This window comes from Amblyomma maculatum, chromosome 1 (genome assembly GCF_055883805.1).
Source record: "Amblyomma maculatum isolate TAMU_Amacu chromosome 1, ASM5588380v1, whole genome shotgun sequence".
Taxonomy (NCBI): Eukaryota; Metazoa; Arthropoda; class Arachnida; order Ixodida; family Ixodidae; genus Amblyomma; species Amblyomma maculatum.
The window spans coordinates 235623650-235637196 of NC_139344.1; the positions used below are offsets into that span (position 1 = coordinate 235623650).

The following is a 13547-nucleotide window of genomic DNA, read 5'->3' on the forward strand; positions in this document are numbered from 1 at the left end:
ACCGAGATTTTTTCTACCTCTATGAACCGAGCCATGCTGCCATAATTCATGCGTTCCATGGTCGTCTACACCTGACGTTTTCTCGGCTAGCCATCACGACAAAGCAAAATCAACTATAATGTAATTTTAACTTTTATTGTAATGTAAATTATTAAGTGTGAATAATTTATTGTAAAATTATTTATTCTATATTAGTTATACAGACTTTTGCTTCGCTTGACGCCACCTCTCATTATCGCCCTTTGGTTTGCAGCCACTCGCGACACTGCCCAGCGGACCAGCCAGCGGTGCACGTCCTCGCTGGAGGCTGAAATTTGTGTCACATGTTCGTGGTCCTTGCGAAATGGATCTGAGGGACGACTCAGCTGAGCGAACGCCACTGCTGCAGGAGCAGTCGGATTCATCATTTCCTAGTTACAATGTCCAGGCGAGGGGTATGTAAATCTAGTTACCAATTCGAACGCGCGCATCAGCTGTAGAGGTAAATGAGTAATCAGACCCATCAACCATCACTGTCGAGTCCCTGTATGCCACCCATTGACGCGAATTTTCCGCATGTAGTTGCATATCCTTTTGTCTGTTATTCTTACATGTTCGATACAAAGTATTAAGCGGTGCTATCGAATTATATTGTTAGTGAGGCCTGTGTTGCTGTTGCAAACTGCATTCGAGACAACTTAGGCCGCGCGGTTTTTATATTCTTGAGCCTTATCAAATTTCTCGCATGGTCTCAACTGCGTATGCCATACTCAGCTGCGATCAAGAGAGACTGGCCGCGCAGTTTGCGTTTGTGGGCGTTTACTAGCTAGTTAGCGTGAGACCGCCACTACCGTCGGTGCGGCTAGTGTTGCGCGCAAAGAACGTCCGCATAGCTCAGGCGGTGACGAAGAGCCACATCTCATTGTCGGAATCAGTTGTCAGGAAGACCGTGTGGAAGTGAGTATAATATAGGCCGCTCTCGTTTCGCCGTTTTCTTGTGCGTTATTTCTGCACCATCTATTTGCCTAAACGAAATTTAATCTCTTGACAAGCTGGTGGGTCACACTTTATTGAAGGCTATGTTGGTGTTGTATTAGAAAGGCAGAAATCGTCAAGTCTACGCCAAATAAATTCGCAATTAAACTCTTGTGGCTTTGGACACCCGTGTGACAAAGTTTTCTGGTAGGTTTGTTAATCCTGTTAACTGCTGTTTCGCGCGACATGCATTTTGTACTGCCGTAAAATCGGTTCCAGGTGGAGATGAGTCAGTTGTTTTTATAACCGCAAATACCCTTTTGATCATTCATCTTTGTAGTACATATTGCCTTCAAGTATCACAAATTGGCTGGCTGCTTTGCATAATTACGTTACACATATTGTGTGAATGGATTTTCTATTCTCAGTGCACTTTGTGTACTTCGCGCTAGCTAGCAAAACAAGGGTTGTTGTGTTGTTAAAACGGACTGCATGCCTTCAGTCCTGTTTACACTAGTCAACGCAGTCTTCAATATGAGTCAAGAATCTCTTGACAGCTTATCGGCCTTGCATGCTGGTTATTGCTTATATTGCTTATGTGATCTGAAAATGTTTTTACAGGTGCAGGAGCACTGGGCTAACCCTGCTTCAATGGCATTTATCATTAGAGGAAAGCATCGCTCAGTGTGTGTTTAACAATTTTCTGCATTACTTTTTAATGTTCCACAGCACATGTCGGGGATTTTCTAGAGTATTTGATTCGCTTCGAATTAATAATGAAAAAGTATTTCTTGGCTCATGAGTTGCTTGGACAAAGCAGGTCGTCAGAGTGTGTCTGCATGAACATAAGAAAAAAAAATTGTTTCACTGCCAGGAATCGAACCACCATCCCAACAGATCAGTTTCCTTGGCCCTGGCACAAGAGCACTGCACTATAGGTACCGTGTAGGAGTAACTCGCAGCGCGCGCCCCGCGTGGCGAGAAGAACAGTTTCGTAGTGAGACGTGCGCCCGGCCGTGTAGCGGAGACGTGGCGATTTGCTGTGCATGGGGCGCATTCGCTGTTCGTTCTTTCGATTCGCGGCATTCTATGGTCACAAATGAATTGCTAGCTTGCAGTCCCTGGGTTTCTGCTGTTGCAGACATTTTCACTGGCCAGATCAAATATTTTTCACGTCACTGAATAAGCCTTACGAAGCGAAGTGACGCTAAGTTTGGATCGCTGCCGTCCAACGAGCAGTGAGCTGGCAATCATGCTCGGGTATTGCCACGTCCAGATTTACCGCAAAGCATTTTTCCCGAATAAGACACACTACCTTCACCTGCATTAGCACCCTTTCTCAACCCACAAAATATATATATATATATATATATAAAAAAAATTGGGCAACTCATAAGCATCAGTGCTACTGGGACTGCCGTGCGCGCCTTGTGGGCCGCGCTCGTTGATGCAGTTGTTCATTGCATAATCTTTATTTAAGCTGTCTTATGGTCTATATTTCCCTGTCTACGATAGCTTGCCTAAGCACCTGTACAATGCAGAGAGTAATCAACAGGAATGGAGCGTTTTAATTGTGATTTTACTATGTCTTGTGCCTAGTTCGCGAATTTAGCTTGGCAACTTTTTTTTTTTTGCTTGCTTTCATTATTTCTTTCCTCCCTCTGAGCTAGTTCCTTTTTTTCTTTCCACACCCTTTCCTTCTACGCTTATGCCCCTACTTTCCTTCTCCTCTTGGGCGGTTTCCTTTGTCCGTACCCCAGTGATTCATAAAACCCTTGTCTGCCTTTCCATATGCTTTATTCATTTAGTTGTGTTAATGACTTTTCAATGTCTACTGAGCTGTTGAACCTCGAATGATGAGCTGTTTCTCATGCCATACTGCTCAATCGAGACTATAGTAAAAAATTAAAAAAAGTGTTTTTTTTTTTTTACTTATTCGTGGACACTCTGAACAGATCTTGCATTCATTACATGCCATCCTGCTCCAAACAAGTTGTCGAGCAGAGGACTTGGAAGTACCGTTAAAGTTGCAGTAAGGATCATTAAAAAAAAAAAAAAAAACGAAAGAAAACTAGCATTCAAGTCGGGATGAGGCAGGACATTCTTTCAACGAAAAAGAAAATTATGCATGCTACAATTCTCACATGTGACAGAGAGGAAGACGTGCATGTGTATTAGAAACTGTAGATCACTTGCGCCGTGCTGTAAGGGAGTTTCCATTCTCATGGCTGTATTGCTGTATCAGCGATCGCGTGCCATCTGCCAGCCTTTTCTTTATCGTCGAGAAAAATGGCAACCGCTTCACCAGAAAGCAGCTAAAGCTCTTCAAAAGCAGTCTGCGTAATATAAGTGCCTGCAGCATTTTCAGGCCCCGGTAACCGCATTCTCGAGTTTTCAGGCTTGTCGCGTTTTTTTAGGCTTTTTTGTCTTCTTCGACTCCAGCTTCATTCATTCCTGTTCTCCCACACTCGTTCCATCCTTCTCGGCCGCTCGATTCCCTTCGGCTTTCTTTTTGTTTTTCTCAGCCACCCCACCTTGGGACGTTCGAGCTGGCCTTTATGAAGCTGTACCAAACTTGGGAGGAGAGGCGTTTGCCAAAAATGTTTTTGTATTTTTCTACATTTTTACCGTGTTTTTATGCTTCCCCCCCCCCCCCCCCCCTTCATTTTTTTTGCTCGACCTTTTCAGACTGCACGTGCTTCTCCCGTTGTCTTCCGTTTCTCATGTTTCCAGCCTAGAAATAAATGCCCAGCGGGCGGCCAGGGCTCATCCCTGTCTCTCCGTCTTGTGTCGTGTGGTTCTCGCATTGTTTGTGCTTCGCTACGTCGCTCGAGCTGGCTGAAACTGCCACCGTTTCGCTGCACAGGCCGCCTTTTTCAAGCATGTGCCCTGCCCAGGCAGCCGCGCGGCTCACTATGAAAATGTTCCGGCGCTCACTCGTGGCGCTGCCTGTTCGCCGTGAGTGCTGCCCCCTGGGTTTTTGCACGGTGCCCATTGCCGCAGCCAATCAGGCCTCATGTAAAACTGCTACACACTCTCGTGCAGTAAACATTGTCGTATTTATCAAATTCCAACTACAATCAGGCCTCATGTAAAACTGCTACACACTCTCGTGCAGTAAACATTGTCGTATTTATCAAGTTCCAACTACGAAACACTCTCGTGATATGCAGTAAACATCGTTGTCTTCATGAAGTTGCATCTGTGCCACTCGTTCATTTAACCTACGTAAATACGCCATACACATACGCCGCCTGGCCAAGTGCTGCCAAGGTCTGGTAGCATAGTGTCGGGCAACTACACCAGGCAGCATGACAGAACTTCATTACTGCACATAAGCACACTTAAGTACTTCCCCAGAATTTTTTGTTTCTGGTTTACACACTTCATTTTGCTATGAATGGGATGTTGCCAGGCTTCTTAAAGCGGATGGTGTAGTTTATCAGGGTTCACTGTGCGTTTCGTGCGAGTGTTGTAAACTTGCGAGACATTTCCACTCAAAGCCCCATACGTCAAGGTGTTGTGTGCAATGTGAAATGGATTTAAGGTGCATGTAGCTGTGCAGGTGATGTAGAACATAATAATGTGATATGAAAAGATAAGCAATTCACAACAGGGTCCTATAGGGCCTAAATGGATACTAAACCAAAATTTTGCAGTGTTTTGACGCAAAAGAGCTGCTGAAACTAATGCATATGACAAGCTTTCTCATAGAAAAGGTGCAAAACACTTTTTTTTATACTTTTCTAATCATACTACAAAGCCTGGCAGCTGGTTCTGAAAACCTTAAAAGTGCTGTCGGAGCACTCCTCCCGCACAACCTAAATTGCTGTTTACATGTAGTTGACGGGTTAGATTTATCCATCTGCATGCTCGGTCCGACTGTTTGTTTTCCTCTCTGTCCAGCTATTTGTTTTCCTCTGGCTAGTTTTCATCCTGAAGTGTATGGCACAGCAAAGCAAAACTTTTGGGAAAATTTAAGCTTTGCCTTTAAGGCCAGGACACTGCAGCATTAATGACTCCCATTAGCAGCTCTTCTGCGAGTTCATGTTCATTTACATGCACTTTGTTACTCAGTGTGCAGCTGTGAGGGCTAAGTTAGTGCAGGAGGTGCGGGAACAGTAGCTTTTACTTGGTCCTATTTCCTTCCATCTCACTTCAGCTCTGAATGTTGGCTTTTGAGCTGTTTTTGATTGTGCTCCATATTTTTCTCCAACATTCTTTCTCCTTGTTTGTTTACGTGCAGCATTGCTGGTTGTGGTGAACATTTTGAGGGAGGGGAGTTGACGCATTAGAAAATTTATGCGTGAATTTTGGTTGCTGAAATTGTGTAAGCTCTGAGAAATGGCACACAGCACTCCCAGTTGTGAAAACTGCACATCCGTATTTGCACAGGGTACAAGGACCTTGCAACTAGTCTAGCTGTGGCTCAGAATCCTCAGCATGCTGCTGAAAAGACTAGATAATCGCTCATGCCTGACACTGTTCACTTTGTCTTCAAAAGGAAATGCAAAGCAGATAGGGCCAGATATTTTAGAAGAAAGAAAGCAAATGGAGGTTAGAGTTGCTCATGCAACACTAAGAATGTACAAATGATTGTAATTGAAAAAAAAAAAGAAATTGTAGCTTGTTGGGCTAGTTGGTTCGTGGTTAGAGAAGAAAACAATGGAAAAGATGCACTCACAACAAGTAGTAGACAAGATAGTGCTGAATATGATTTCACGCATGTCGGCATGTTAATATTATATATTGATACATATAACAGTAAATGTAAGTTGATTTATTACGTAGCTTTTTCATTGCTGACAGCTCGGTTTCTATCCTCAGCAGTGCTGGGTTTCTTGTTATCGCTCCTATCTGATATGTTCTGTTCAATAAGAGCATTGCTTAGCTCAATGCAATGTGTAATTTGGTCCAGCATGAAGTTCTGTGCGCTTTGTTAGAATAGTTCACTTGCAGTATTTACATCAGTGTCGTATGGCCAAGTTTAGTGCCACGTGTGGTGAGGGCACTTAGCTTCATGTAGGGTCACATTGGTGGTACAGCGCTACATAGAAAAGTCTTGTTTGGAATTGATTTTGGTTACAAATGACGTACCAGTTTTCAACTCGGGGCCATATTTATTTCATTTGGCTGGGACGTCAGTCATGGCAAGAGGAAAAGGAAACGGGGAGCCAAGCTATCAACCGCATGACAGCATGCAACAGTTTCTTTTCATCTTTTTCATGTGTCAAATGTGTTATCGAGCTCAGTCAGCGGAGTCTGTGCTGGTCAGCGAGTGTCCACAGACAGAATGTTACTTTGCTTGGCGCGTTGTAGCCGCAACTGTGCCATAGCATGCATTCTTTTGAAGGAGAGTTATTCATTGTCAACCCAGAAAATCTTTTATTAGCCCTATGCTTGCTAAAGGAGTGGCGACATAAGCATGTTTATGCAAATTGTGGCTTAGAGGCTTAGATTTGTGCAAGTAAGCAGTGGCGTAGGCATGTTTTCGACACAGGTAGGTGGTCTGCATCACCAGCTAGCCTCTACTAACTTCAGAGGTGCCATATGAAATGAAAACTAAATAGATCATTATAATATAATGACCCCTAGGTCATATTCATTACTAAAGGTCATTTATAAGCCATTATATACGCCTTAGGATGTCCTTTTTTTGTAACTATCGTATTTTCCGGTGTATAAGACGCGGTTTTATGAAAAAAATTTCGAGAATGTGTCCTATACAGCGGTGCGTCTTATGTGCTTTTTTTTTTTTTTTTTTTCATTTTGCGTAATGTTCATAGGCAAACTATCGTGAAACAGTAATGGTAGCGACACCTGCGATTAAAATATTTACAGTCGTTATAGTGTTGTGGAACTGTACAGCCGTCTCACTGGCAGAATGCCAAAAGGTGTCGACATCCATTCTCCTCGCCCTTTCCATGCTGCCAAGACAAGTCAGATCGTGCATACTTTTTTTTTCAGTTACGATTTACTACACTGTTTGGTGGCTATTGCTTGTGTGTTTTCTCCTTCCTGCATATGCTTTGCCGCGTGCATTAGAGCGACCACGCGCAGCAGAGATCAGAACAGTGATTATGAGTCAAAGAGGACGCCTGAGAGCTGTCGTGAGAAATCTGTGACTGCGTACCAAGATGAAGCCTTCCAAGGCTTTGTGTAATTCCTGCTCTCACTGAGCGAGAGTTTTATTGCGCATAAGTGTTGCCTCTTTTTTTTTTCTATCGTTCGCATGCGCACGTAACACATTTTCTTTCAGACACATAGCACACAATGGTCGAGCAAGCATATATAGTCAAGTTCTATTGCCCTAACCTGAATAAATTGAGGTGCATCTTATACAAGGGTGTGTCTTATATACCAATTTTTTTGTTGAAAGCCTCTAAATATGAGTAGTGCATCTTATACAACAATGCGTTGTATAAATCGGAAAATACAGTACTGCATGTTCTGCAGTTATATGCACTACATGAAATGTTTCCCTCAGCTAGACCAGTTAATTGCTTGAGCTCAAATTTTGCTCAGAAATGGCATTTGGTTGGCAATATTGTTTTGTGCCATGTCTTTTTGAGGTACTTGCTCTATTCGATCAGGATAATTCAAATAACATCGTCTGCGGTGATGGCGAAGCAATACAGGTTGCTGTCCCAGCGATTGCACCAATGGAGCCACCTCACTGCGTTCCAAGCTCGAAAAGGTTTATTGTGATATGCAAACGAAACTTTTAAAATTACGTGCAGTTTTGGTCGGACTAGTTTTGATGGTTATTATTGACAAAGCAGTTCAGAAAGCTTTTCAAACCTTCCACAAAACAACTCCACCCACCTCCCTTCTATTAATTAGAAAGCGTTACTTCACTATGTTCAGATTTCTGTCCGTAGACTGCGTCCGTAAAATCGTGTCCGCAGCAGTTGCGGGTATTTGAGTAGCGGTAGAGGTTAATGAGTGGTGTCAACCGATAGAGGCTGATGTGATGTTGCTTCAAAAAAAATAATTGGGTAATTAAGTACAGGCAAAGAATGTAAAAGATGTCCGCAGCAGTTGTGAGTAATTGAGAAGTGGTAGAGGTTAACGAGTAGTGTCAAACAATAGAGCGTGACGTAATGCTGTGTCCAAAATAATAATTAGGCCAATAAGGTAATTAGGTAAATAATCGAGGCAAAACACGCAAAATCGTGTCCGCATCAGTTGTAATTGAAAGTCGTAAATGTTAATGAGTGGTGTCAATCGATAGAGGGTGATGTAATGTTGTGTGCAAAAAAAATAATTAGAGGCAAGAAATTAAAAAGTAAAGGCGAAAATGGTATCATTAGCGAATGGCTTGGCGCCACATTTGAATGTATCAAATACTAAAATACTTAATTAAATCAGTCAATTAGGGTGACGTGAAAGATGTGATGTCACGCAACCGGAAGTAGAGCCGAAAAAGGGCATAGGAAGGGATTGGCGCGTAATTTGAAAGTACCGAAGACCAAAAAAGTGGGAAACAAGTGAATTAATGTGACGTCACGCAACCGGAAGTAGAGCAGAAAAAGGGCATAGGAAGGGATTGGCACTCAATTTGAAAGTACCGAAGACTAAAGTAGTTAAGGCAGTCAATTAGGGTGATGTCAAGGATGTGACGTCGCGCAACCGGAAGTAGAGCCGAAAAAGGGCATAGGAAGGGATTGGCACTCAATTTGAAAGTACCGAAGACTAAAATGAATAAACAAGAAGTGAATTAATGTGACATCATGCGACCTGAAGTCATGCCAAAGAAGGGATTGGCTCGCAATTTGAAAGTACCAAAGACTAAAGAAGTTAATTAAGGCAGTCAATTAGGGGGACGTCAAGGATGTCACGCCACGCAACCGGAAGTAGAGCCGAAAAAGGGCATAGGAAGGGATTGGCGCGCAATTTGAAAGTACCAAAGACTAAAATGAATAAACGAGTGGTTTAATGTGACGTAGAGGATGTGATGTCATGCAGCCGGAAGTAGAGCCGAAAAGGGGCATAGGAAGGGATTGGCGTGAAATTTGAAAGTACCAAAGACTAAAATGGGCAAACAAGAAGTGAATTGAGCAACTAGAAGCAACCAGAAGCAACCAACAGCAGCATCCGTGCTTTCGCATTACTGCAATGCAGATTCTGCAGTCCTCTTTAATTTGTTTCTTTCTGTTTTTTTTTTTTTTTTGCCAAATCTCTATGTAGTGTAGCTACAAACTAAACGAGATCACACCACCTGCATCATTGCTGTGACAGTGGCTTGTTCTGCTTTGCTGTCAACCACATATGATGCTAATATATGACATTTTTTGATCGAATTAGGCAAGTACCCCCAAAAATTGGTATACACAGCACTGCCAAACCAAATGTCTTATATGTGCAAAATTTGAGCTAGAACAGTTCGCTGGTTGAGCAGGGAGAAGCATTTTACAGGGTGCATATAGTTGCTGAACACATGGTAGAAGCATATTTTGCTACTTCACTGACAAAACAAATAATCAAAAGTCGGAAGGGAAGTATGGGGCACGTCTGTGAAGTAAAACAGCTGAATATGTTTTTGTTGCTTAGAAGGCTTATTGTGGACTGGAAAATTGTTTAAGTAATCAATTTTAATGCTTATTCTGTGGTGGTTTACAAGCACTTCTGCTTGCCTGTGTGGTAAAATTAGCTCTACAGTGTTAGTTATACCTGACTGCTTTACAGTGCCTGTGTTTGGCTCTGGCATCTTCTAGACCTATGCAGTCCTCATACGAGAAAATGTACCCTGGTTTGCCAGCTTCCTTAAGACACAAGGTTAAGCAAATTAAGGAAAGGGGACAAGGCTTTCAGAAATTTTTTTGTTTGATTTAAGAAATCTTCTTTGAACTTGTTGAAATAATATTGTGAGTACTCTTACAAAATTTTATGGGTTTATCTCAAGAACAACTTTTTCAGTGAAATATGTCTTCCTTTGTTTTTGTGAAAAGCCTGCAGAGTTGCCAAAATGTGGTAGAAGGCTGGTGTAACATTTGCAGCATTTTTATTGGCACGCTACATGTCAATACACTTTTAGGTTCTTTTCCCGCAAGCGACGAACTTTCTTTTCAATTTTTGCATTGCGGTTATTTATAGACATGTATGGACTGAAAACAAAATTTCATACTAGAAATTTATTTCTAGCTATATTGGAAAACAAAACGTCTTGACCTGCAATATGGTTTCAGGAAAACAGCAAAGCAAATGGAATCAAAATTGGTAAAACTATCGTGAAGAGGTATCCTTGTCAAGGTGATCATCTAGTCAGGAAGCCAGCATGAAGAAAACTTTCTCAAGCATTTCTCCTATATGCAGAGCCAACGCGTTCCAGGAAATACTTTTCAGAGTACTTCTTGGTGGATTGAAGCAATGAAAATTGGGGCAGCATAGAACATGAGGCATACAAGAGTATATAAATACTTTTGAAGAAATTAATCTTGGCGGCCATTTTTTACAATTTCAAGGCTATATCCCCCCCTTAAATGCAGTGTGGGCAGCCTGTCTGTTGACAGGCTGCCCACACCTTGCCTTATGTCTTAAGGTAGCCTGTCAACAAACAGACTGCCTGTCCTCGTGAATTCTCATTCTGGCTCAAGTATTACTCCAGGCTGACTCACCCAGTGACATGACCAGAAATATTTTTTTTGCCAGAGCTGGCACTGGTTTAAGGGAAAATGGGTGTGTGCAAGAGGAAACAGTGTACCTACCTGGCTCACTTTTAGGGAGGGATTTTCGGAAAAGCAATTTCAGCTAACAATTATGCATGCCCCTTGGCACTCCTTTCTCTATGAATTTTGACCACTTAGGTGGTCGAAATCGACTTTTTTACTCCAAGAAAAGGTCTTATTTCCCAGAGCCCTTCACTATGGCGTCCCTGGTAGCCTGAGTTGCTTTTGGACATTAAACCTTATAAACCAAAGCCACACTGCTTATATTGAAGCCCTTGTTAACATCTGCTCAGTTGAAACTATTTACTTCAGTTTACTGTTGTACACCCTGCCATTTTCTGGCACAATCTTGCGGATGTCAAACAATTGTACAGCGCTGTGTGATGAAAGGGAGCAGTGAAACAGAATACGTATGACAAGCACTTTCTGCACGTGCATATTCTCGCTCGTTTTGGTGCCTCACTTTGCCATGTACTAATTATTAGGCTTATTACAAGTTTCAATGTGTTGGGGGTGAACTAACTGACGTTTTTGCTTTATATTAAATCAGTGTGGTCACATAGGGCAACCAACTAGTAAAAGTATTAAATAATCTTCGTTCTCTGCTTCAACAGCTAAATGTGCTAATTTTGCGCACCGTTAGAGTCATTGTACGCCGAGAGCTGAGCTCCAATCATATCTCATGCATTGAAGCTATAGTGCGATAGTAGTACCAGCTGAAAAAGCTTGTGAGACTCTTGTTCTAGGAAAACAAAAATGTATTCTAGCCCTGCCATGTGTGGTAGCATTACCAGTAGATAGAGTACTTATATCTCGTCATACCTTGGCACATTTCAGATAGCTCGACCAAATGGCTGCACCAAAATAAATTTTTTTATGCTACATGCATCCTGTAACTTTTACTGTTGATAGTACATGCAGTTGAGAGGCTGGCTGTTGCCTGTCTCTTCATTGTTGCTTTTCTACCTCTGTTGTCATGCTTCTAATAATTCTTTTTGTATTTGGCAAGCAGAGGTAACTCTACCGACTTGACTCGTGTATGGCAGGTTTTCTCTGTAGTGAGAGGCTCTCATCTAGAAATTAAGTTTAGTTTCTTAAATAAAACTTGCGTATGTTTTGCTTTGGTCAGTCTTGTGATGTAGATATTTGCCTGATACACTTTGGAAATTGTCTTTGTGTGTTTTCTAGCACTCAAATTTGTGTATCTTTAATAATAAAAATAATTGGTTTGCATGAAGGGAAAGGCACAGTATCTGTCACACTTGTTTCTGTGGACACCTGAACCCTGCTGTAAGGGAAGGGAGGAAGATGGGAGTGAAAGTATTTTTATTCCTGGTATTTAGTGAAGGCTTTGTTAGCTAAAAAGATCTGTTTGTGCATTATTTAGTATTTGCAAGAAAAAACTGCAGCATATTCAGATCAAGACTAGCATTTCACTTTACCATAATGGTGAGTGCATCAGTAAAGGCACATCCTAGTTTCATGTTCTTGTGGTTGAGTTTTGAAGTTTCTACATTTGATATTTGGCTCTTTATATATCACAGATGTGCATTATAATTGCTTGCAGCAGTGGGGAACATTATTTTATAACAACCCTTTATTTATCACATCTTTGATCTATGGTCATATCTTGGCTGACATATTTTGGGCATGTGGCACGGCGGAGGGCGAGATTGCAACAATTGGCTTAAAGGGCTCGCCAACTTTCAAGCACAATTGTGGGGTCTTTTCTGTGTGTAGAAGTGTGCTATTTTCCTCAGAGGCTCATGACAGCACAATCTGGCAATTTAGTGAGTCTTTACAGTATTCCAAGTATTTGCTGTGATCACATGCATATCTGTGTCACAGAAATAGATAAAATGTGAGAATGTTGATTTCGGTGCAACAGCAGTTGCAGCGCCCTTTTATGTTGCTTTGAGCTCATTCATTGTGTCGTGGGTCATCAGTGGAATGTGTCATTCTTTCAGGATGTGTCGCCTAGTATACTGGGCCACACAGTGAAGACGTATGTAGATTTTATTCTGAGGTCCTCCTTTTTAGACCTCTCAATGAAATCTGTCCCATGGCCTCATCTTATGGCCCAGTATCCATGGCCCAGTAGCACTAGTAAATGATATAATCTACCAGTGACCCGTGCCACAGTGAACATGATAATAGACTGCAACAGCAATAACATTGTGCACTTATTTGATTATCTGTTGTTTTTGAGTCTTATTATTGGATCTTTGGTCCAGCTTGTTGTTGTTTTTTTTTCTTAACAAGAATTTCACGCTGCTACCTTTTTCCTACTTCAATGAGATGTAACTGCAAAAAATTATGGCGGACACTTAAAGCTCTGCTTCTAAGGGCATGACGTGATAGTGTAGGCTACCACCGCATATATAGAGCCCCGCTTTTACTCAGCCATGTGAACGTGCCTGCGTGTCCTAGGGGTAACGTGAATTCAATGCCCTGGCCGGTTGATTCTGATATCACACTCCCATATGAAAGGAGAGACCCAAGTTGGCAGCTCCTGCCAGACGTAATGCCGAGCAACCCTACGGTCAGTCAGTGCGCACCATATCAGCTGCCAACTACCACGTGCAAGCACCATGCTTGTGATTTTTTGCTCACAATGCTGATGCCGGATTTTCTGTGAATGTGGCCTTTAACACTAGCGCATTAAAATAGCTTGGCTTATAGAAGAGCATTCTGCTGAGCTCAGGTTCCTGGAGAAGCCAATTTGTAGGTGTACACATAGTGCTATATTGCGTTGCAGCAGCATCCAAAAAAAGGCAGAATTATGTGCATTTGTATAGAATACATGCTGCGGTGTATATTAATTTTCTTAGTATGGAACTCTTGTCAGATTTATCTGTCGATTTTCATCTCTACTGGTGAAGTTTTAACGAGGATAAGTCCATTATGTTCTTTACGTGATGCACA

At 42.0% G+C, this 13547-nt stretch overlaps 1 protein-coding gene across 1 annotated transcript in view; it reads left to right on the forward strand.

The window, feature by feature from the left end:
- Positions 1–253: 253 nt before the first annotated feature.
- The window catches only part of LOC146205936 (type I phosphatidylinositol 4,5-bisphosphate 4-phosphatase-B), a 36588-nt gene continuing 23294 nt past the window's right edge, over positions 254–13547 (forward strand). Inside the window, exon 1 of the mRNA XM_084590607.1 lies at positions 254–434. Coding sequence (XP_084446733.1) covers positions 344–434 — 91 coding nt within the window. The 5' untranslated portion in view covers positions 254–343. The remainder of the gene's footprint in view (positions 435–13547) is intronic.